We start from the raw sequence: 26,980 nt of genomic DNA on the forward strand, positions 1-26,980 counted from the left end.
GGGAGATTAAAGGCCAACATTTTTTAAAATAAACATTAAGGAATATCTCTTTCATATGAAACAAAAGACTTCCTAGGACTGTAATCATTTGTTTCTTATTGTACTTAATCTCAAAAAAAAAATTCTCAAATTTTTGCCAAAAAGTTTTCTATCATAAAACACAAACTTGCAAATATAAGCTACAGATCTTTAACACAAACCTCCTTGCCTGACAAAAACATTACATAATTGTTCCAGGATTTCTTTGCTTGTTGGCATATACAAACTGCATCCAAAATATAGAAAAGGGTTAACTTCTTTCCTTAGTGAACCAAGGATTTCCTTCCTTACCTAGTAACAGAACCCCGCTCTGCCACTTCTGTTTGCAACTTCTTTACATTGGCAAAAAGACAAAGGTCAACCTGAACATTTAATGACAAACTTCAAGAAACTTCGCTAAAAATATCTAGCTTTTTAAAGTTACATATCTTTTTTGAAATTTTTTTCAAGATTCATTTATTTTTAATTGGAAAGGCAGAGTTACAGAGAGACAGAGAGAGACAGACAGACAGACAGACAGAGACCATCTATCCTCTGAATCACTCCCCTAAACAGCCACAAACACCAGAGGCTAGGTCAATCTGAAGCCAGGAGTCAAAAAGTTCTTTCAGGCCTCCCACACGAGAGCAGAAGCCCAAGCACTTGGGTCATCATCCACTGCCTTTGCAAGCCATAATCAGGGATCTGGATCTGAAGTGGAGCAGCTGAGACTCTTACCCATGCCCATATGGGATGCCACTGTTGCAGGTGGAGGCTTAGCTTGCTATGCCATGGTGCCATACTTGTCTTTTTATGCAAATAGTAATACTTAAAAATATAACAAACATGGGCTAGTGTTGTGGTTTAACAGGCTAAGCTGCTGTCTGCAATGCCAGCATCACAAATGGACACTAGTTCCTATAGCAAACCAGTTCCTTGCTAAGGTACTTAGGAAGGCAGCAGAGAATGGACTAGTGCTTGGGCGCCTGCACCAACATGAATGATCTGGAAGAAGCTCCTGGATCCTGGCTTTGGCTTGACCCAGCCCAGCCCCAACAACCATTTGGGGTCCATTTCCTGCTCATTCTTCCTCTCTCTTTGTGACTCTGTCTTGCAAATAAATAAATAGAACTATAACTTTTAAAAATATATAACAAACATTAATTCATCTTCTTTTCTTATGATACAAATGGTTCTTTTAAAAAATAATAGTCATTTTATGGAGACACTAGAACTCTCATACAACACTTTCAGGTCTAGAAAATGGTTAAAAATAAATCACTTCTATAACTGGTCTTTTAGTTCCTCAAAAAGTTAAACATAGAATTATCATATAATCTAGGAAACTCATTATCTCATACACACACATTTCATGATGATTATTTATTTTAAAACAGTATCATTATGTAAATTTAGCATGTCAACAATATGTGCCAAAACTGGGATGCACCTGTGTTTCCTCTTTTGTTTCTAGAGCAACACAAAATTTATTCTTTGAGTAACCAATCACTCAAGAGTTCTCTTTAACAGTAGACTGAAAATAAAGGTGCCAGAAAAATCTTAAGTCTAAGAGAAACATGAATAAAGGAAATTAAAATGTGTGACCAATGAACAATACGGCACAATTTAGTAGTTTTAAACATTTCCATAAATATTTATTAACTGACTAAGAATCACTTTAAAATTCAAGATCAAGAAATATTAGGGGTCAGCTTTGTGACGCAGTAGGTAAATCTGCCACAAGCAACGCCAGCATCCCAGATTGGTGCTGGCTGGTGGTGTGCTGGCTGCCCCACTTCTGATTTAGTTCCCTACTTATAGTCTAGGAAAACCTGCAAAAGATGGCCCAAACGTTTGGGTGCCTGTCATGGATGCTGGAGATCAGGATAAGGCTCCTGGTTGGCGGCTTGCTGCTAGCTTGGGTCTGGCCCAGCCCTGGCCCTTGTGGCCATTGGGCAACGTAACAGTACAAAGAAGATACTTCTCTCTGTGTTTCTCCCTCTCTCTCTGTAACTCTGACTTGCAACTAAATAAATAAATCTTAAAGAAAAATGAAACTGAAAGGACAGAGAACTGCTTTCAAATGTTGTTTTAAATACAAAGGTTCCAATATTTCTAAAAGAAAGAGTGTTAGTATATAATGCAAAAAAATGACCGGGAGATGGTGATGATAATTCACACAGTGCAGTCAAAAACACTCACTCTGTAATTTCTGTGTGTGATAAAACATATTTAACAGTTTACAATGACAATTTCATGCTAATAATGCCCCTAGAATGCTTGCTGCACAAATAAAAGTATTAGTAGTGTGACTCTTCACTTTGCTTTGTAAAACAGAAGTGATGCTTAAATGACCTCATACAACCGTGGTGAAGCCAGAGGAAAACAGGGTGTGTAAATACACAAAATAGAGAGCTATCAAGCATCATGTAAAGTTAGTGCAAATAAATCATTAACAGAATTATTTTTAAAACAATGATCTGTATTACCAGATTTTTCTGAAATAACATCCCAGGTGCCCACTTCGCAGGACATAAAGGAAGTTTAATGAAGTATTATTATCTCACTCTCAATGAAATATTTCAGGTCAACAGGTGTACCTCCCAGGGACCATCACTTTCAATAATATCAACAAGCTCACATTTTCTCTGAATATTTTTGGTTTAATTACAAAGAAAGCAATTCTGCATGTAATACTTTTATGACTAATCCAGATTTCTTGGCAAATATATTAGAAGAATAAAAGGTAATATATTATGATGAATCTGAATGCTTTTGATCTTTATTCTGCATTCTAAATTCACTTTATTTTACTAAAATGTCAAATAAATCTAAACTGGTTACAATAAATATTACATCAAAGATGTTCCCTTACTTAACTAACAGTGAAAACGTTTGACTTACAGAAAGGAAGTTTTTGTTTCACTACAGTAGTTTCATATTTTTTCAAACAGAAAAACAAGCAAGAGCATAAATAGTAAGTTAAAAGAACAGAAGTACTAAGATTACAAAAACAAAGTAAGTAAATGAAATGCAGTGTGGCTTCTGGCCCAGAAGCTTCAGCAGGCACGCACACCGAGAGCACTGAATTCACAAAGAACCAACCTCTGCGCTAGAATGCTTTACCTTCCGCAAAGACAGAACCAGGCTGCCATCTTCATTTGTTTTCATTTATCTAAAAAAATATACCTTAATCATTTTTAAACATAAGCAGTCAACATCTTACACAAAATCTTTCTATGTTTTTTTCCAGGCAAACACAATTTAAATCAAAGTACTGGTTTCTTTTTTTAATTTAACTACTTGTCTTTTACTAATTGTTTTCTTATAATAACTGAATATTAAAAAGTGCAAGTAGAGAAGTTTTTTGTTTTCCAGCAGATGGCTCCTACAGTGAGTGTGCTCATGTGACACTGAACATTCTCTTTATCAATAGAATTTCTAAAACTGTGCTAAATAACATCAAATGAAAATATTTTATTTGCATTGCAGCTTTGGGGAAGAGGCACAGAAATCGAATTGATTACATGAACATATAAAATAATGGGTCTTGTGTTTTATAATAGTAGTTTACCAAATATAAGAAACTGGATTGCTGCTAACTCAATTATATTTCATGAAAATCCAATACATACATGAATAGCAGAGAATTCATTCCAATACATAACACTAATCTATTTTCAGGAACAATAAAAATGGACATTCCCAACTGCAGAAACACCGATCAAAGCCCAGTATTTAGCATCTGTGATGACTGATCCTCTCTTAACTTCAAAAAAGCAAATTTCTGTGACTTCCTACAGTATCAGAATAAAAGTAGTGAGTCCAAGACTCTGATAGGAACAGAAAGAAGTTGGAAGACCCACATTATCTGATTTCAAGACTTACAAAAAGGCAACAGTAATTAAATCAGTACATATTGAAAAGCTGATAGGCACTTAAATGGAACAGAGTAGTCCAGAAATAACTTACAGAAACACAGTGACTGATTTTTAACCAAAGTGCAGAAGAAACTCAACAGGGAACAGACTATCTTTTCAACAAATGGAACTGGCATAGCCAGATACCCACACTAAAAAATAAAGAAAGAAGTGGGGGTAGGGGACAGGTGTGGTGGCAATTCAAAATAATCCTCAACTTGTGGCACCAATGTATCATATAGGTGTCTGTTCAAGCCCTGGCTGTTCCACTTCCAATCCAACTCCTGCTGGGAGCATAGGAGAGGAAGGCTCAAGTCGCCGGGCCCCTGTTCCCATGTGGGAGGCCTACGAGCAGCTCCTGGCTCCCACTATCAGATCAGTTCAGCTTCAGCCAGTGAAGCCATTTGGGGAGTGAGCCAGCAGATAAAAGATATCTGTGTCTCTCTCTGCATCTCCTTCCCTGTAAAAAATCTACCTCTCAAATAAAAAATAAGTATTTTTTTAAATGGACCTCAAATCATACATCAGACCTTCACCAAAACAACTCTAAGGCCATCAGCAATTATCTGAATAAAGTGAGCATTAGGAAGGTATTTCAAAATGCTCATGGAAAAAAATGTCTTAAATCTAAGCACAATTTTTTCCCAATATACACTTTGCACCAGCTTTTGGAAAGCCTGTATGCACAAATTTCATTTTTTGCATCCAAAATACATCTTTTATTTTTATTTTACATGAATGCTTTGAAATATCCTTATGTATAATAGATTATCCAGCAGTATAAAACGAAACTAATAAACTGAGAGCCCAATGTGAACAAATCGCAAATTCACTTTATTATTTGAAATAAACCTAGTCTACACTGCAACATACTTGATGATTCCATTTACATGAACTTTGGAAAGGCTTAAGTACACAGACGGACACAGCTGTGGTTCACACATGAAGGTGTTTTTTTACCAAGAGGCAAAGGCTGAGTGCAGGAAGAGTTGGAGGAAGAAGGGGAAACGAACCCAAGCCACCACCTATCATACACAAAAATTAACTTGAAGAGGATCACCAGGAAAGCTTAACCTATAACACTACTAGGAGGAATTAAAACTATCTCCACATTTGTGGTGTATTTAAATATTACCTAGCACAGAAAAACAGCTAACAAAAAAATCCATATATTTGATTTCATCAAAACTGCAAAGCTTGTGATCTTCAAAAAATTATTAATGAACATATATGTGAAAGACTAGGAAAAGTAAAAGTGATGCAGTTACAGATGCTTCTCAACTGATAATGCAGTTATATCCCAATAAATCTACCATAGCTGAAAATACTGTGAGTCAAAATTTAGTCTACTGAATCTAGAAGAAATCGTAAGTTAACAATGCACTGCAATTAAAATATCAGTTACTCGCCCCCATGACCCCATAGCTACCATTTACCACTACTTCCCAGAAACACAAGGGACTATTTACTGCATCACCCAGGAGAAAATGAAACACACTTCTGACTTAATATGCATCACTGTCATTCCCATTGTAAATCTGAAAAGTTTTAAGTTGAACAGCCTGTGTAAAAGGTGTGTACACAGGATATAAGAGGAACTTCTACAAACCAACAATAAAACACAAACATCTGGGCCCGCATTGTGAAACAGCAGGTAAAACTGCTGCCTTCAATGCAAGCATCCCAGTCCCGGTGGCTCCATTTCTGATCCAGCTCCCACTGATGATCTGGGAAAGCAGTAGAAGATAGGCCAGTGCTCAGGTTCCTGCTACCCACACATGAGACTCAGATTAAGTTCTTGGCTCCTGGCTTCAACCTGGCCCGGCGCTGGCCATTGCAGCACATCGGCAAATGGAAGATTCTGTCTTTCTCTTTCTTCTCTCTCTCTCTCTCTTTCTCTTCTTCCCTCCCTCCCTCCCTCAATACCTCCCTTTTTACCTTCCTCCCTTCCTCCCCTTCTTTCTGCAACTTTGACTTTCAAATACACAATTTTTTAAATACCTGTCAAGACCAATTTAAACACACACACACCCCAGTTTATTAAATGGACAAACACTTGAAGAGCTATCATTATAAAGGAAGATACACAATGAATGAGCTTATGAAAAGTGTATTCCCATTCTTAATCATGAAGAAAACATAAAATCAAAATGAAAATATTTTAAAACCCATATAAAGACTAAAATTAAAAATATTGGACTGGGCCCAGCGCACAGTGGCGCAAGTGGTTAAGGTCCTCGCCTTGCACGCCCAGGATCCCATATGGGCGCCGATTCTAGTCCCGGCAGCCCCGCTTCCCTTCCAGCTCCCTGCCTGTGGCCTGGGAAAGCAGTTGAGGACGGCCCAAAGCTTTGGGACCCTGCACCCGCGTGGGAGACCCAGAAGAGGCTCCTGGCTTCGGATCAGCATAGCATCGGCTGTTGCGCTCACTTGGGGAGTGAATCATCGGTTGGAAGACTTTCCTCTCTGTCTCTCCTCTCTGTATATCCGCCTTTCCAATAAAAAATAATAAAAAATAAATCTTTAAAAAAAAAATTGGACCAGTATTGTGGCACAGTAAGTTAAACCACTGCTTGTCTTGTCAACATCCCATTTGAAATTGCTGGTTCACATCCTAGCTGTTTCACTTCTAACCTGGCTTCCTGCTAATCAGTCTAAAAAGGCAGAGCAGGAGATTTCAGTTAACTTGAGACCCAGGTGGAGTTTCTTGCCCCTGGATTTGACCTGTTTCAGACCTAACTGTTGCAGCAACTTGAGGAGTCAATCAACAGATGGAAAATCAGTCCCTCTCTCTTTCTCTCTTTATCTCTCTTTTTTCTTGCACTCTGTTTTTCAAATAAATTTTTAAAATAAACCTTAAAATAAAGAATGAAAATGTAAAAGCAATACCAACTGCTGAAGAGGACAGAGAACAATGAAAATATGTTGCCTATGGGAAAATATAAATATAACACGGTTATTTTAGAAAAACCCTCAATAGTTTATTAAAAACACATATCTATTCTAGGATCTGGTTACTTACTCTGAGTAATTAACAAAGAGAAATGGAAACATGTTGACAAAAAACTTGTATAATAACAGTTTTACGTCAATAGTCCAAGAGTGGAAACAATTTGACTATCCATTAGTCTTCAATCTACTATTCAACCATAAAGAAGCATGAAATACTGATACATCCCACAACACGAATGACAATATGTTCCAAATATTAACGCTATTGGAAATAAGCCAACCACCAAAGATTACATACTGAAATGGTTCCACTTATGTGAAATTCAAAAGAAGGTGACACACATCTATAATGATGAGCATTAGAACAATGAGTCCCCATGAAGTGAAAATGGACTGAGGGCCCGATGCAGTAGCCTAGTTGCCAAAGTCCCGGCCTTGCATGCACCAGAATCCCATATGGACCCCAATGCATACCCCAGCTGCTCCACTTCCCATCCAGCTTCCTGCTCTTGGCCTGGGAAAACAGTCAAGAGTGGCCCAAAGCTATGGGATTATGAGGCCACAAGGAAGACGCAAAAGAAGCTCCTGGATTCAGATCGGCTTAGCACCAGCCACTGCTGCCACTTGGGGAGTGAACCAGCACACAGAAGATCTTCCTTATGTGCAAACCTGACTTTACAATAAAAATAAAATAAATCTTTAAAATAAAAAGAACAGAAAAATGGAGTGAAGAAAAAAAAATAAGGGAACCCCCTATGGTCATGACAATGTTCAAGTCTTAGATGGAGTAATGATTTACAGATATTTATACCGACCAAAAAAATGAATACCTACCATTTGCATGCTTCCCTGTATGTTAATATCACACATAAAGCATAAATTGCTCAAGTCTTTTACTTCAGCCACAGAAAATGCAGAGCATACCACACAATATCTACATATAATTTACAACCATTACTTTTAGAGAGCATTTTGATTCATTCAAATTCAGAGAAAAGTGTAAGTTCTTTATAGAGTCCTTAATATAAAGTGTCTCATTTTAAGAATTCTGAAACCAGTTAACAGCAGATACATTTACATGCTGCTTCTTAATGATTTTTTTAATGGAACTTAGCAATAATAACCAGGAAAAAATGAAAAAAAAAAGATTAGGTATTGCATCAACCACAGGAAAAATATACAACCTCTGTTCTAAGTGTCCTATCTTGGGAACAATAATAAATTCAATACCAAAAAAACTATGCGCCATCATTATATTATTCCTTATTGGGCAGGAATGACAGTTTGTTGATAATAATTTTCTTGGGAAAAAAATATGGTTATGTTAACTGCCCATAACTTCCACTCTCAGTGAATCCAACAAAAGCATACACTGTATGGTTAGTAATTTTGCATCAAGTTCTATAACTTATGTAGTGTTCCTAGAAGATGTTATTGGTATAACAAATTTTAATACCAAAAGGAATAAAAGGATGACTCACACAGAAACTCCCACAGATTCAGTAAACTGGACAAAAGAGTAAATATCTACACCAACAGAAATAATGTTTGTATCTTACCAAATCTCCTAATGTTTAATTTAAAAATAAAGGAAATCCAAGTTCATCAATTAATTCAAAAGCAGATGTTCAACTGTTTTTAATGAAACTTAAGTAAAAGGTTATTTCTCCATACAAACACATACGCTTGTGTGTCTACATATGCATGAATGTTTGCACACTATGTTCGTACGTCAGTTTCGCAGGGTTCCCAAGAAGTTCTCAACTTATTTGCATTGGGACGAAAAAAAAACCACGTAAGAGGGTTACTCCGGGTGTGGGGGTGTACCTGTGCCCTCTTCTGCACCTCCAGGAGGAGTTCAGAGTACTGCAGCTCCAGCTCCTTCTTCTGCTTGTTCCAGCAGCTCTCCTGGGCTTTGATCTGCTCTGCCACTTTGTGAAAGGTATCTTCCTGAGTCTGCTGAAGCTCCCTCATGGTGTCGGACTTGTTCTTACAAATATACTCTAGATGGCTTATCTATACGGAGAAATGTGTAAGAAAATGATACACATCAACATACCATTTCTTAGTATCACCTGCCCAAAAAACACCCAAAATTCTCTACTGTATTTTACACCTTTAGATTATATAAGATTATGCAACATTCTTAAGTGTAGGTAAATAAATATGAACTTACAGCATATATATTTTAGCAGAAAATTCTATCATCTGTGTACTTTGATAACATTTTTATTCTGTTCTGTAATAAAGCTACTCATTCTATAATCAGTTTTACTATTTTACTAAGAAGATTAAGCAAGAAATTCTTACTTCTAGAATGTGCTAAGGCTATTCAAATCCTTCAAAGGAAATGGAAGTATTTAAGTGAAATTTACAAATTTGAAATCATTCTACATACAAAAAGCAGATTATTCCAGTTTTACAAACACTAGAGGAAAAAACCTTTCTATCCTGAATTGTGTGACAACTAATAGTACTCCAAAATTACGAAAACTGTTCAAAACATAATGCCATCTCAGAGTTAAAACACTTGTTTTAATCATCACTGATTTTCAATCTACTATATGCACAACCACAATCAGGAACGGCAGCTCTGTGCTTCTCACAATTCATCCCTCATTTCTCAATTCTGCTACTCAACTCTATTGTTAGTGCCTATAGTTGTGTTTGCCAACAAGACTAAGGCAAAAATGCTCAATCCCCCCTACAACTGGGTCCAAACGCCATGCTAATAGTTTAACCGATTCTTCTTAACTGTTTAACAAAACAGTCTTTCTTTTCTTGCCACGTTAAGAGCAGATGTCACTATAACTAAGACCTGGAAACCAAATCACCTAATGCAATTCCAGTAAGTGCAACAAATCGAGTATAAGATTCAGTATTTTTACCAGTGGCATTTGTTGATCTGCTAAGTCATTTTCATTTTCTATAGCCAAATCACGTTTTAAGCTTTTTTTTTTTCTGCTTGAAAGACTGTATTGATAGGTTTGTGAAATAGTAAAGGACTGTAAAATTCCACTGTTTTCTCCTACAAAATGTACCTCCTACGTTCTAAATCATGGGATGAGTTTTCCAATATATAGTTTGTTGTATTTCAAGAAACTAGTCATAAACATGTAAATGAAAATTCTCTAAGTGCTTTGAAAACAACACCTTATATTTCTTAAGCAAAGAATTTTAAAATCATGTTTTTGAATAACTGAATCTTGTTTCCATTTTATGCTAACATAAAGACTTGCTTTATTAATGTAAATGACTAAGTTCTTTGAATTGCTTCATCAGTAAGATTAATTTATTTTCTTTTAATTAGGTCCCTGTGGCTAATACTGGCTAGTAGTATTAGCATGTCCTGCACAGAAAGTGGAGCTTAGAGACTTCATACAGACTTCAGTCACATTTACATGCCCACAGCAATGGCATCAAACTGAGTTGTAGACAAGCCATAATTAATGGTATTGAATTATTAACACCCAAATTCTTTTTGAAATAAGATGAATGTCAGCCCCTCTTAATGATACTGTGATGTGGACAAATGTCACTGGATTTAATGGAGGTATCTGGTGCCTCAGGACAGTTACCTTCTCATTAGCCCTGTTGAGGTCTGCAATCAGGGCATCAACATTCTCCTGCAAAACCGCACAAAGCTCAGACCAGGAGAATTTATCCAGCATGCCTTCTGGTTGTTTTATGAGCACACAGCCTGCTACCAAGTGCTGATACAGAGTGTGAAGGAAGGTTAGTTTCTCCTGTAATGAAATAAGAAAAAACTGGTTCCTATACATAAACATTGCAAGAAATAAAACAGATGAGGGTACCTCAAAAAGTGCATGGAAAATTGAGTTAACAGTTTATTGGAGTACAAAAAAATTTTTGAAATCTATATACGGTTTTTTCATAATATACATTTTTCTTGAACTTTGGTAAGGGTCCCATTTATACCACAAATAATGAAGAAATTATGTTTAATATCTAGAAAAGGGGCCAGCACAATGGCTTAGAGGGCTAATCATCCTGCTGGAGTTTCAGCATCCCTATGGGCACCCATTCTTATCCCAGCTGCTCTATTTTTGATCCAGATCCTGCTTATGGCCTGAGAAAGCAGTGGAGGATTCCTCAAGGCACCTGCACCTATGTGGGACAACCAGACGAAGCTCCTGGCTCCAAGTTACAGACCAGCTCAGCTCTGGCCATTGGAACCATTTAAGGAGTAAACCAGCAGACAGAAGATCTTTCTCTCTGTGTCTCATTTTCTCTCTCTAACTCTGACTTTTAGGTAAAAAATAAAGAAATCTTATTAACAAAAACTAGAAAAGGTTTAAAATACTTAATTCTCAGAATACTGCCTCTTGCATGGCACATAGACACACACATTAACAACTAAACAGCAGAAAGAATCCTTGAAATTGCTTACAGCTGGCATTCAAAACCGAAATCTGAAGCATAGAAGCCAGTAAGCCCTAGTTCTGACCCAGTTCTGCTGCTGAGTATGAGATTTGACTGAGCACCTGCCAGGCCTAAGCTCCCTGAGTCGCAAAAAAATGTTTCTGGACTAGTTGTTCCTAAATCTTTCTGATGTAATTCGCATTTACATTGGTGAAAGCAGATGTTATTTAAGTTTAAATATATATATGGATACATATATAGAGAGCTAGCTATTCAACTATGATGAAGAAAAAATTATACCAATAAGTGTATTTTACATGTACACAATTACTTCTCTTCCTCCAGAATACAACTGACTTACCACTTGTAGGAAATCTATTCCAAGCTCCTTAGGCAAAGTATACAATGATATGAAAGCTATGGAAGACAAATTCCTTTGCTTTCCCTACTTAGTTCATACAGTATTTGTCACACTGGGCATTTGGAGGTGTTTAAATATTACAAAGGCAAAAAAAATAGATATAGCTGCCCATGACATATTTTCAAAACTAATTAGACATGTAAAAACAAAGTTCTTTGGGCCTGGCGCAAGTGGTTAAGGTCCTCGCCTTGCACGCCCAGGATCCCATATGGACGCCGGTTCTAATCCCGGCAGCCCCGCTTCCCATCCAGCTCCCTGTTTGTGGCCTGGGAAAGCAGTGGAGGACAGCCCAAAGCTTTGGGACCCTGCACCCGCGTGGGAGGCCCAGAAGAGGCTCCTGGCTTCAGATTGGCTCAGCTCCAGCCGTTGCGCTCCCTTGGAGAGTGAATCATCGGACGGAAGACCTTCCTCTCTGTCTCTCCTCTCTGTATATCCGCCTTTCCAATAAAAAATAAAATAAATCTTTTAAAAAAAAGTTCTTTGACAGTATATTATCCTGGAGTGAGTAGGGAAATTCCAAACTGTATGGAAATGTATCATAAAATTCAAAATTTAAACAAAGTATATTAGCCTCTAAATGGATATTGCACAATATGCACATATACTACAACATCATATAGTCCCCATAAACATGTACACTTTTATGTCTGATATCGTTTTTAATTAAAAAATAAAACTGTATATTATCACTATAATGACTAAGAAATTCATTGTGAAATAACACAGGAATATTTACTATCCTACAAAACTCAGGTTAACGTTGATCCCATCTTAAACACATGCAGAGGACTTAATAACTTGTGAAATGGTTCTTTTTATAAGGTGTTTCACCTATAACATCCCAAACCATAGAATCTAAAGACAATGTAACTGTGAAACTACAAAATGAATGCTCTATGTGGATAAAACAAGTTGCCTCAAGATTTTTTTAATATATCAACAAGAACAGAAAGTTTCAAAAGAAAAAAATGTCAGGATGAAACAAAAAAATTCTTCTAAGTACAAGAACTGAACACAGCATTTGCAAAGGTTGTATAATTACACACTGTGCGAAGGGCCAGCATCATTGCTCAATAGGCTAGTTCTCCACCTTTAGGGGCCAGCTCCTCACATGAGTGCTGCTGCTGCATGTCCCAGTCACTCCGCTTTCAATCTAGCTCCCTACTTGTATCCCGGGAAAGTAGCGGAGAATAGCTCAACTCCTGGTGATGCTGACCCAGTTGGAGACAAAAGAGACTCCTGGCTCAGCTCATCCGGCCACTGCAGCAATCTGAGAGTGAACCAGATGGTTAACTGTCTCTCCTTTGCTGTGTAAATCTTCCTTTCCAATAAAAATAAATAAACCTTAAAAAAAAGAAACTGAAAAAAGCTTTTATATATATATACATATATATATATCACAAATAAAACTATATATCTTTCATTTACCTTCTGTGCCACCACTCTTCACTTTTTCCCAAACACTATACACAAATTGAACTCGAAAAGGATGAAAAATGTAGCTACCACCACAAACTGAATTAAGAAATCAAATTCATAAATATGCTCAGTCTTTTTATAAGCAGTGAGAGATGACTTCTGCATTTTTAACTAGGTTGAAATATTTTGAAATCTTATTAAATGTGTCTAACCAAAATGTAATATTTAGGCACTGGAATATTCCTCCTCCACATTTGCCCAATGACCACATTCATCCTCAAGGAAGCCTGCTGTCAAGGATCCTTGACTGTGTCACCATTATGCCCTTTTTGCTTGTGCTGTGATAAAGCAAGCATGATAATCATCCGTTTGGCATGCAAAGAGAATCCCAAGGTCCAGAATCAATTCACACATGTTGAGCCCAACCACAATGCTGTAGACAAGCTCACGTTACAATACTGTCAGGCTTTTAGTTTCCTTCACTTTAATCATTATCTGGTGTGCAGAACAATCCCAACCCCTTCATGTGGACACAATTTAAATCCCAGATTGTGAGAAGAGCAGAAAGAATGTTTCCTTTTCACTCTCTTGGCACTAATGTTCTTATTTGCTATAGTAATGAACTCAATATGCAAGAAAACTTAGATAAACCAGTTACACTAGCTAGACTAGTTCTATATCCCATTGGGTAAAAGAAAGTACAAATAAACATTTCTACTCACACAAGCTCATAAAGAACACAAATTTTTGTTATAACATTTTAAAAAGTGATTAATGATATTCCTGTTTTGCAAATCCCAAACCAGGTAAAAAAAAAAGCTAAGCTGTATGGACTGTTTGCAGCCATGCTGTCTGTAAATTGAAAAGCCAAGTCCAGGTCTATCCAATGACAAAAGGCACACTGTTGCCACTGTATCAAGGTACACAACTACTAAAATAAAGGAAAAAAAAATCTGTCAATGGCCAACAAGTTACTCCAAAGCACTGTTAGGAACCACTTGTTAACATGATGGTTCCGAATAGTCAAGAAAACTAGTTGTCTAAAACACAAAAGGGTTAAACTGTTACATTTCCCTGACCACACAAAGGTAACACAAAGGAAGCTGCTGATTTCTCTGCTTTCAGGAACATTTCAAAATACTGCGTTCAGACAGATTTTCTCAATTAAATCAAATACAGGTGAAAACAGCCACCTGGTAGATGTAAATGTATCAAATGGGGGGGTCTTTACTGACAGTGACCTGGCCTCAGGTGATACCTCAGTGTCCTTACGGGAAGCCTGGGAAAGCTTCTGCAGGTCACTTTCAGACTGGGCTGCCCGCGCCTTTTCTTTCTCCCAACAGTGTAGCACATTTTGTAGTTCCACTTTTAAGGTGCCTATTAAAGCCTCACGGTCTGCGCACTTGGTGCGTGAATGACTTAACTCTTTGTTGACATCGGCCAGTTTATCCTGAAGCTCCTGTTGAAGAAAGGAAGAGATTGTGGGAAGGCCTCCGAGAAGGGAGTAGGGGGCACAGAAACAGGATGCATGAGGAAAACTTTAAATCTGTAATACACAAGAATCTCCGAAGCAAGCACTTGTTAACAATACCAGGCACTAACGTATCTTTGCGGAATGTGTGTTCAAAGTATAAAATCTTATCTCAGACATGAGAAAATGTGTTAAGTTTGAATAGTTTACTCCAAAACTCTGATTGAAGGAGGTTTTCCTTTCAATCCATTTATAATTTTCAAAATTGATAGCGCAAAAGTTTAAATATTTAAAGAACATTTTTAAATAAACCTTTGAAATTTAATGTAAGGACATGTAGCTTTCAATGACATTATCAACCTTAATAACATTCTGAAGTAGGTACTCATGAGTCTTAAATTCTAAATGAGTGGCCATAAAAAAACACAACATGAATCAACACCATTCCAACAACATAATTTTGCAAAGATGTAGTACATAAAACCAGCATATAAAATAAACTGAACTATTACTCTGGACCTTAGCCAAGTTTGGTCTCAACACACTACCAAACATGATACATAAAAACAATGGCTCCATCCTAATAGGATATAAAAAAACTGAGCCCAAACACAGATGTGTTATAGCAAAATATATTTAAAATGTATCTGAGCTTAACATTAACTCTTAAATCATTCTTTAAATCTATATCATTAAATCTAGAAAATGAATTTCTCCCCTTAACTGAATTTTCAATCATTTTAATAAAAATAACTCATCACTTTAATAAATAATAAAAATTAAAATAGTATACAAACATACCGTAACAGTTAGATCTACTTTCAGTTATATTAACTTAAAATAATACAAAGGTAATTACATTTGCCGAATAGAAAAGGAAAAAACTAGTAATATAAGTTATAATACCTTTATACTTTTAGTATGAGACTCAATCTTCTGTCTGCTAGAATCAAGCTCGTTAGACACCTTTTCCTTTGTGTCACTCATACTGTTTAGCTGATGGAAAAATATATACAAGTAACTTTTCAAAAATTTTCAAGCATGGGTAACTCAAATCTAAACTTCAAATGCTTTTTATGCAACTACTTAAATTCAAATTTTTCAGTAGTCATCAAGAGTTGTGAAAAAGATTTCTTTTGGTTGTGTAATGCAGTGTCTGTCACAGGCTCACATTGCTAAACAGAAAAGAAAACATTCAACCTTAAAATGTCAGCGATGGCACTGCCTTGTTACCAGATGTCTGGATAAGGCTTGTATTCTTACTGTGAACAAATATAACTTTATTCTTAAAATCCTAGTGGACCAAAATGCCAAGAGCAGTGGCATCGATAAGGAAAGAAGAAAGAACAGGGCCAGAGCCGGTTCTTTCTCTGCATCGGGAGGGTATTCTCTGGTCTCTTCTCTCCATATGACAACTTCAGGGTCGGTCACACGCAGTCCTACTGGGAAGGCCTGTGGCAGGTCATCAGTTGGTCCTGCACCGCCTGTGATTTATTTTCTCTGACAGTTCATTCTTCTTTCTGTCAGACTGTTCTTTTTGCTTTCTTTGCAGCCACCCCCTCGGTCTCCCCACTGCTGTCTCTGGCACTGGTTCACAACAAAGCGCATTACTAAGCCAAAGCCTGCTGAGTCGACTTTTCAACTGTGCAGAGGATCATGTGACATCCATCCCCCCAAATAACAGCTCGCTGTGGGGAATGTGTTCCTGGTTACCCCGCAGCTTCCAAAAGCAGGCCTCGGAAGAGCGTCACAAACCACTGACAATACAGCTTGCCTCGTCTCGCTGACAAAAACGTAGCAATATTTGTTCTTCATAGAAATGTAATTCTATGGTCACTTTCCTTTATGTGATTTTGTTACTGAAAATATGAAGACGACCCACATTACTTTCTCTGTTCATCACAACAAACTAAGCTAAAATAAACCCCTTCTCTAACAGTTTCATGGTCTTTTTAGTATATGAAAAAAAAGGGATAAACAGAAGGATGCACACAAAATTCCATGCTATGTGACTTGCCTTTGGCTCAAGCAATCTGTTGGTTGTTTTGCTAACTGTGTTTACTGTAATTATTTCATATGCTAATTTGACAAATTGTAACTAAACAAACTCATCAATTTTTAAAGCATGAATTCATAAAACATTGTAATACCCATGAAAATTATCAACCCACACATTAAGCAATACAAATGAGATGACAGAGGAAGAGCTTTTAAAATCAGCCAACTAAAAGCTTCCAGCCTACATCAAACAGATATTTGTTTGTAAAAACTTCTAACAACACTTTACTCCCTTTAGAGAATATTAATTTCTCTTTATTAAAAAAAAATTGACAGAAATCGTGAACTAAAATACTGACAAAATCTAAATTTCTACTAACTAATTTCAAACATGATAAAACATACTGACATTTAAATACGAGACATTCATTTAAATGACTTGCAGTTCTTTTCTATCAAAATAAAATAGGTAAATTATGAAGACCAGCAAAACGAGTCTACAGTATTGTGCCTGAAGAGTCAGAAAAACTGAAGTGAGACACGACTTTAGGCTACACTTCAAGAAAGAACTGTGACAGACAATTTATTATGTCTGGTATCTGTGAAGCTGTCAATTCAACATTCCCAATCTTTTTGACCTTTGCAACAAGCAGAGGATACATACTGGCACAGGCCGAAGGCTATATGTGTGGAGCCAAACAGTGCAAGTCTTACCTCATTAGATGCATCTTCCAGCTTGTTCTGGTAATCTGTCAAGGTACGCCTTAAAGTCTCAAGGACAGCAGAGAAGCTGGGAGGTTTATCGTTGTCCTTGTGGATGCCTAGAGAAAAAAAATAGCATGAAAAAATACCCTTACAGCGACAGAGGAGCAAAAGCTAAGCAAACAGTAACACCGATATTCTAATTAGGAAGAGCTGAAAAGATGTGAAACAACGGGTAAGATCTTATTCTCCAAGTTTACCAGTACTGCTGAGTAGCCAAGTGTCAAATAACCTTTTAAAACAAGGAATTAAATCAAAGTTCCTAATATGTCGTGGCTACTTTGTACCTTATCAAAATACACATGACAGTTGAAACCAGTTGTTATGTTTTTGCTTTTTATTAGGTTGTTGTTTTGCCATTGTAACTGCAGTATTTCATATACCTATTATTCAGAAATGAAACGAGCAGTCTATACTAACATCCTTTGGAAGAGTCACATACACTTAACTCTAGTTTTTGTGTTTTTCATCAGTCAAGTCTTTCATGATATAGTATTTTGCTTAAATAAAAACTTCTGAATCCCAGAGTATTTAACTTTCTCTTATACTTAGAAATAACCTTCACTTCTCAAAACTCTCAAATTATCAGTATGAAATAAACAATAGCAATACTACTGTTTACATACTGCACATCATGCTTCAATTAAAACCCCTAAAACCGATACTTACTGTAAAAATACGTGTGTTTTCATGGCATGCCCTCAAAGTGCTTTAAGTTGGGCCATAACTGGCAGAGCTATTCAAGGTCACAGGGTCAAATATAACTCCAAACATTATTCCAAAATTTATCAAAATCAAAAATGGGGTTTCAAGCATGCTTTAAACTCAATACTGACTGTACTACTCTTTAAGTGCTAGGAAAAAATTTAAAAAGACCTGGCGCGATAGCCTAGTGGTTAAAGCCCTTGCTGTGCACACACCAGGATCCCATATGGACGCCGATTCTAATCCCTTCCGCCTACATCCCATCCAGCTCCCTGCTTGTGGCCTGAGAAAGCAGTCAGGATGACCCAAGGTCTTGGGACCCTGCACACATGTGGGAGACCCAGAAGATGCCCCAGGCTCCTGGCTTTGGATCAGCTCAGCTCTGGCCATTGCCGCCACTTGGGGAATAAATCAGCACACATAAGATCTTCCTCTTTGTATTGCCTCCTCTCTGCATATCTGACCTTACAATAAAAAATGAATAAATCTTTAAAATACAGTAGGAAATTTGAAAATCCTCACATCAAAAAAGCTTTTCACTTGCTATTACAATTTCTCCCCATTATTTCACAATCTAGTCATTTCAAAATCACTATCAGATCATTCATCCATCCTTCCGTATTCAGTCACTGAAACTTGACAGAGATGCAGAAAAAAAGTAAGAATAAAGAAAAATAAGGTAATGGACATTCTCGGTTAACTTTATTCATACATGTTCTATACTCATGCGCACATACAACTTTATTCACCTATTCATACATCAATGCTATATACATCTCAGAGTATGGTGATAATGGTGTTTTAACCCTGGAGAAAATGTTTTACAGTCTTAATTAGGAGCACAATTTGGATTTTCTTAAAGACAAGAATATTTAACTTAAGAACCAAAAGTAAGATGAAAACATATTACATATACATATTACAACAAGGGCAAAAAAAGTACACGGCTCTGAGACATGACAATGGAGGAGACACCACAACCTTTTTAATGACTGTGACTTAGAAAGACAACTCATTAAAATTTTGATTAAAGGTCTTATCAAATATATTTTTAAAAATTACTTCCACACAAGATTTAAAAATGTAATGTATAATTCTTTTCTTTTGCTGCTGTACAAGTAGGCCATGAATAAATCATTCAAGGACACTCAGGAAATCTGCTGGCCTTTACAATAATAGAGAACATTTCCTCTCAGAAATTCAAAAGAATAAAATCACTTTAACACAAGTATTTAAGCAGTGAGGAAACAAAATGTAGTCTCCAGACTGACTCATATACATATTCATGAATTCTACATAAAATAAGGTGTTCCACCCTGAAAATGTTTACATAATAAAGTCCCAGTGAAATAAATAGTGTATATATTACCCAGAACCATTGTAAAAAGAAACAGCAAGACAAAATGGTTACAAAGAGAGAAAGACCACTCAGGAATAAGAACCTTATTGACTCATTTAATTTAAAATTTTAATTTGTCTTAACCAAGTAACATTCTGTGCACTATACTATAGCCCCGAAAACAATGGACTATGAACACTCCTAGAGGCAGGCATTTGGCCTACCTATTGAGACATTGGTTACGACACCCATATTCCACTTCAGAGTTCCTAGATTTAAACCTATGGCTCACAATTCCAACTTCCTATGAAAGCAGACCCTAGGAGGCAACACAATGTTTCCAGCAGTTGAGTCCTTGCCTTGCACCTGGAAAACCTGGATTGAATTTCCAGGTCCTGCCTTCAACCCCACCTGTGATCCATGCGGGCATTTGAGGAATGACCCAGCAAATGCAAGAATTCCCTCTCTGCTGCCTATCCACTGAACAAAGACATTAAGGGGTGAGCATTCGGCACAGGTATTACGGCACCACGTGGGCTGCCACCTCCTGTAACTGCTTATGTTTGCGTCCCAGTCCCATTCCTGGTCCAGGTTCCTTCAAATGTGAATCCTGAAGTAGGTAATGGCTTAAACAGTGGGGTACCTGCCATCCATATGAAGCCCCAAACTGAGTTCTATAAGAACAAAAGATACAGTGACTCACAGTTTTCTATTTTACATATTAATTTGGTATTAGGATTGATCATACTAATTCCAAAAAGAGTCTGCATGAGTTTCAGGGACTAAGAAATGAGTACAATTTGAATATGCTGAATTTGGGATACTTTTAGGATATTCACATAACTTACTTGGATTTCAAGTTCAGGAATAAAGTTGAGGTTAAAGACAATATTTGGGAGGGGGTAAGGTAAAAGAAAAGGTTCCAGACCATCTATTCAAATGTTTCCTTTTAGAAAATCTCAAAAGTTAAATCTTGTTCACATGAATCATAAAAAGCACTGCTTTACAAACTGGCACTATTGACTCAGTAATATATACCTGCACAGCAGAAACAGTAAGTGCTAATTAATGAAGTGCTTTTATTCATCCACCTTCTCAACCACTCTCCTACCTACTGATTTCCGGCAAGATGCCAAAAGAAAGAATTGTTAAGAAACAATGTAGTGGGGGAAAAAAGAGATGCAGGAATGTAGGAAAGCAACAAAACAAAAGATTCAATGCTTTTTAAAAAGGTATATGTATAGATAGATAGATGGATGGATGGATACTAGATAGATAGATAGATACTACTGTGATCTGTGATTCAACAGTGAAAGTAAGAGTTTACAGAGGTTGGAAGATTAATTGATAAGGTCTCTCACCAGAGCTTCGAGCAGGTACTTGAATTCACCCCAAAGTTACCTCCCCAGTTTAGAAAGCACAGATAGAAAGGACAAACATGACAATTAACACAAGGTCCAACTTGATTGCCTGATCCATAGAGTAAGCGATACCACACAGGACAATCAAGTAGAGGAAGCCAAGTTCATCTCAACAGAACCATTACCTACTGAAATGATAAATAATTCAAAAGTAATGCAAACTTCCTGGAGAAATTATAGAAATAAGTGCTTCACAAATAAACTTGAGCCATAAAAAAAAAATAGTGATTCCTACCACCATTAGCATCTAGCTCATTTATTTAGGCCTGTTCCAAACAAAGATGGATCTTAAGAAATTATAGTAAATTACTGTAAGAATAATCACATTATTCCAATTGTAGTTATGGATAAAGATATACTTTTGTGGTAGAACAAGTAAAATTTCCTGCCAAATGGAATAAAGCTTTTCTATCCTTTTATAAAAGGCTATCAAAAACAATTTCATTCAGATGATAGAGCCAGCAATACACCCTTTGTTGCCCATCTCAAAGTTCTAACCAGCTATCAGTACTGCATACTGTAAACACACTGATTAGTTTTCCATGCCAGCAAAATATCACAAGTTGCATTAAGCTCTCTAACAAAGGTAATATAATTCAAACTGCACATAATAAGCAGAAAGTTGGAACTAGTTGATTTCAACATATACACATGGGGGTTTCACCATGATATACCAAGCTGAGCCACCACCCATGGTTGCAACATCCCATAAGAGTGCTAGTTCAAGTCCCAACAGCTCCCTGCCAAGGCCTGCAAAGGCAGCAGATGGCAGTTCAAGTTCCTGGGCCCCTTCTCCCACGTGGGAGATACAGATGAAGCTCCCAGCTCCTGGTTCAACCCAGCCCAGCCCTTGCTATGGCAGGCATTTGAGGAATTAACTAGCAGATGGAAGATTGTTCTTTTTCTCTCTATAATTCTACCTTTCAAATTTAAACCAAATACAAAATTTATTTTGAAAGATGTACACAGTCCTCACCAGATATGAATCAAAGTATAAACTACAGATTTGAAATGAATCTTAGTAAAAAACTACAGGTTTAGATGCAAAGGAAATCATTTTTGACAGCTAACTATTCTCTCCTTGAAACCTGGCTTTGAACTCCGCACTGGTCCTCAACAGATCCTGATTACGTGATTACGTTGCCAAAAATGCACCATATAACCTCAGGTAGTCCATCATAAAAGCTATTGGCTGCCCTACCAATTCATAAATTTGAGCACATCAAATAAAATTGACCCAGCACTGGTTTGAGCAAGTCCTAAGGGCATAACTAATGTGCATGAGCAAGTAGACCAGATCCCTATAGGAACTATTATTGATAGATTCCTTCTTGTCTCTTAAAAAAAAAATGGAAAGTTCCTTAGGATCACCTAACTAAATCTAGGAAAATTAGTCTGGTTTACAGATGGTTGAGTATGACATGCTGATACCACACAAAAGTAAGCTGCAGTATTACTAATAGCCCCACTTAGGTAGTTGTAAAGGAAAGTGCTGATCAGAATATGTTCAGGTAAGCAGGACCTTGTGAACTTGACTGTCATTGCCTAGTGAGATGAGTGAAGTTACAAGTACATTTCAGTTAATGAATAGCATCTAATGGTTGGGTTGAATGGTCAGAAACTTGAAAAGAACATGGATATAAGACTAGTTCCAATGTGAGTGCTGTACCCCAGGCAACCTCAGTAGAGAATAATAATCAGGAAGGCAAGATGAAGCAAACCATGGACATCAGCTGGTGTTTTCCTCAACCTTCTGTGTCTACTTAGCAGCATAAAGGAGTCATGGGAGAAAGAATGGAGGCAATGTGTCAGTTCAGCAGCATGGACTTACCCTCACCAGGCTGGCAAGGTCACCACCCATGCTCAATATCAAAATCACTAATAGCAAAGACAAACAGTGAAGGTGGAGAAAGGATAGTTTTTTCAATAAATGATGCTAGGGAAAACTGGATTACAACCTGACACTACTACCTAAATGTAAAACCTGAAACCATGAAACTACTACTACAAGAAAACTTAGGGGGGAGTGCTTCAAACTATCAGTATGGGCAATGATTTTTTTTTAAAACAAGACTCCAAGAGTATAAACAACAAAATCAAAAAACAGATATATAAGAACACACTAAATTTAAAAACTTCTAGCCTGAAAAAGGAAACTATTAACAGAGTAGAGAGACAACTGTCAGAGTAACAGAAACTATCTGCAAGCTATTCATCTGACAAAAGGTTAATATTCAGATTATATAGGGAATGAAAAGAATTGGGTAGCACAAAAAATTAATAATCAAATTTTAAAATAGTTACGGGGCCTGCAATGTGGTACAGAAGATTTCGTCTCCAGTTGAGATGCTGCCAGCTCAAGCGCTAGCTGCTCTACTTCTCTACTTCTCTAGCTTTAGTTCCCTGTTAACCTGCCTGGGAAGCAAAGGAAGATGACCCACGTACTTGGGTTTGTCCCACCCACGTGGTAAATAAGGATGGTATTCAAGGGTCCTAACTTCAGTTTGGTCCATCACTGGCTGTTGTGAACATCTGAAAAGTGAACCAGAAGATGTAAGATCTCTCTTCCTCTGACTCCTCCTCTTCTGTACTCTGCCTTTCAAATAAATAAATCTCTTTTAAGTAAGCAAAAATAAAACTGGGCAAATAGTTAGACCCTTCTCGAATGGTCAACAAATTTATGAAAAACAAATACCATTAGTCACCAGGAAGATACACTTCAAATTAGAATGAGACTGAAAGTGTAGCCTGGTGTAGCCACTATGGAAGTCAATATGGAGAGTTCTCAGAGAGCTGAAAATTGATCTACTGTTCAACCCAGCTATCCCATTTCTGGGAATATATACAAAGGACATGAAGCCTACATATGAGAAAGTGACATACAACCTTGTGTTTACAGCACACAATCCACAATAAAATAGACATGGAACAACCCAAATATCCATCAAAAGAAGAATGGATAAAGAAACTGTGAAACATTTATTCTATGGATTACTACTCAGCCATTAACAAGAATGATATTTTGCCATTTGCAACCAAATGGTCCAAACTAGAGGTCATTATGCTCAGAGAAATAAGCCAATCACAAAGGGACAAATACCATATGTTCTCTCTGATAGAAGGCAAACTCCATGCAAAATATAAGCTAAATAAATATTTAGGTAAACATGCATATACAAATATTTACCTAGAGGAACTGTATAATGGAGACTAGCATACCAGGAAGTAAAGACACACTGTAGTATGCAGCTCTGCTCCTGAATAAAAGGACTCCCAATGACAATAGAATGCTAGACTATCATTCTCTACAGCTACAATGTCATGATACACTTAAAGAGCAGAACAGTGGGCTTGTAACTGTTGCTGAAGAACTGTACTATTGTAATTATATGGATGAAAACAGTGGAGGAGAGAGAAAAGCAGAGGCTGGGAGGGGATATCCCTGGGCTTATGAAACTATATCATGAAAAACAAAAATTTTTTAAATATGTATAAATATATATGGGGAAAAGAGTGGGGAGGGGCAGTGAGGGAGAAAGGGGAGGTGCAATGGGGAAGGAATTCCTAGAGTTATAAAATTGCATCAAGGAAAATAATTTTAAAAATTAAAAATTAAAAAACAGACATAGAGCAGTTGAGATGTGAACTGGGGCTCCAATATGTAACACCAGATAGCAGGTGGCAGCTTAATCCACTGTGCCAAAATGCCAGCCCCTCTTCCACTCCCCTTTTTTGTTTCTTTTTTTTAACTTTTTAAAGATCTATTTGCTTTTGTTGGAAAGTCAGATTTAAAGAGACAAAGAGAAATAGAGGGAAAAATCTTCCATTCACTGGTTCAGTCCCCAGATGGCCACAATGGCCAGAGCTAAGCTGATCCAAAGCCAGGAGTCAGGAGCTTTTCCAGGTCTCCCATGATAGTACAGGGTTTGAAGGGTTTGTACCAATTCTCTACTAATTTCCTGGGCCACAGACCGGGAGCTGGAAGTGAAATGGAACAGTTAGGACAATAATCAACATCCATGTAAGATCCCAGAAAGACGCAAGGCGAGGATTTAGCCAGTAAGCTATCGTGTACAGCCCCCTCTCTAATTCTTACCAACCAAATCATTATTTTATATGGCAAATTTTCTAATGTTTTATGTAACATAAATGAAATTAATAGTCAATGTTTTAATAGTTAAAACTTAACAGATTTCATTAGAATATCAAAAAAGAATAAGACTATAATCTCATTGCAATTAAAATGGCTATTATCAAAATTTTTTAAAATAGTAATAAATGCTGGTGACAGTGAGAAAAGGGAATCCTTTGGTAGGGATATAAATTAATGCACTCATTATAGAGAACAGTAGGAAACTAAAAACCTAAAGGAGAAGCTGGTATAATGAGTTAAGCCACCATCTATGATGTCAGTATCATCTACGTTAAGGTTCTACTCCTGGCTATGCTACTTCCGGTCCAGCTCCCTGCTAATAGCCAGGGAAAGCAGCAGAGGATATCCCAAATACATGGACCCTTGTACCCATTTCAGAGACTTGACAGAAGTTCTCTTCTGCTTGCTTCAGCCTGGCCCAGCCCTGAGTGGATTGGTGTATGGAAGATCTCTCCCTCCCTAACACTACATTTTAAAAAATAAAATAAATATTTTTTAAAAAGTACTAAAAGGAGATCTGCCATATGATCCAACTATCCCACCTCTAGATATATATACATATATAACAGATTCATTTATATATATATACACAAAGTAAATACAAGTACATACTAAGAAATGCCTACACCTCAATGCTTATTGCTATAATATTTATAATAGGTAAGATATAAAATCAACCTTTAAGCCTTTCAATTAAAAAAATTGATAAAATGGTACATCTACATAATGGAATACTATTCAGCCACTTTAAACTGATGTATTATTTGCAACAAAATAAGCTGAAATAGAGGTAATCATGTTAAATGAAATAAGATACTGAAAAACAAGAATCTATTCACTTGCACTTTTTTGTCATTAGTGGGAACAAACAAAGTCAATCTGAATGTAGAACAGTGATTACTGGAGTGAAGGGAATAAAGGAAACTGGAGAGGGGTACAGAAACAGGTAGATGCAAGGATTAAGTTCTAGTGCTTGGTCTATGTCATCACGTCCAAGAAAGAACCGCTTTCAGCAATGGAGGCAGCAATGGTTCCACACCTGTCCTGTTGGAGTGCCTCTTGCCAGGAAATCAAAAAGTAAGGGAGATACACTGTGTACATGCTTATCAAGGGGAAACTGTCAGTAAGAAAGAGCAGTTCCACAGGACAACTATCAGTCATCCATGAACGACAAAGTGAATGCAACAAGGATCCTGCCTCTTGGCACATATTCAAAATGTTTGAAAACAGGGTCTTTCGGAGTTATTTGTAATTCCATGTTCATAGCAGCATTATTCACAATAGCCAAGGGTGAAAGAAATCAAAACATCCATCATCAAATAAATGGATACACAAAATGCGATATATTACACACAATTGTGTATTACCTCAATATCAAAAAACTTAGAAAATCCCTGTCACCTGCTAAAACATAGATAAACTTTGAAGATAATATGCTAAGAAAATAAGTCACTCACAAAAAGTACAAATACTTTGTGATTCTACTTATGCAAAGCCACCAAATTTACAGAACTATTCATTCTGGTTTCTCATTTAGAAAGATCTACAAATGTTTTAAAATTTTTTTAATTCATTTCAATTTTCTTGTTACAACAGTAAAGTAAAATTCATTTTCATTGTTGCACAACATTGTTTCACACATACACCAAACAAGCCAAAAATAAATAAATGAACTTCAACTTCGTACACAAAAAAAGGGAGATAAAGAGAAACCTTTTCTCTTTGGCCTTCTTAAATATCTCATACAAACCAACTACTTACAGTACAGCTAAGCACATACAGACATACAAATAAGTTACTAGAATGCTTTTTTATTGTTGTTCTTCCTTTTACAGGGTCCCTCTTCTCATTTGAGATTATAGCAAACATGGTCACACACAAGTAGGACAGAGAATGCACCAAAGACTTGCTTGGTCATCCAGGGATTATTAAAAATGGTTTGACCCCTTTTGTTTACTTTGGCTTTAGCAAAGACATGGAAACTACCCAGATGCCCATCCAAAGAAGAGTGGTTAAAG

General features: G+C 36.9%; 1 protein-coding gene across 1 annotated transcript in view; it reads right to left on the reverse strand.

Moving 5' to 3' along the window:
* Positions 1-26,980, reverse strand: part of CCDC171 (coiled-coil domain containing 171) — a 301,385-nt gene that overhangs the window by 177,331 nt on the left and 97,074 nt on the right. The window contains exons 12-16 of the mRNA XM_041004524.1: positions 17,297-17,403; positions 15,491-15,580; positions 14,372-14,572; positions 10,469-10,636; positions 8,718-8,906 (exon numbers count right to left, since the gene is read on the reverse strand). Of these exons, the coding sequence (XP_040860458.1) occupies positions 8,718-8,906; positions 10,469-10,636; positions 14,372-14,572; positions 15,491-15,580; positions 17,297-17,403 (755 nt within the window). The remainder of the gene's footprint in view (positions 1-8,717; positions 8,907-10,468; positions 10,637-14,371; positions 14,573-15,490; positions 15,581-17,296; positions 17,404-26,980) is intronic.

This window comes from Ochotona curzoniae, unplaced genomic scaffold, assembly GCF_017591425.1.
Source record: "Ochotona curzoniae isolate NIBS_2020 unplaced genomic scaffold, NIBS_Ocur_1.0 scaffold_3208, whole genome shotgun sequence".
Classification (NCBI taxonomy): domain Eukaryota; kingdom Metazoa; phylum Chordata; class Mammalia; order Lagomorpha; family Ochotonidae; genus Ochotona; species Ochotona curzoniae.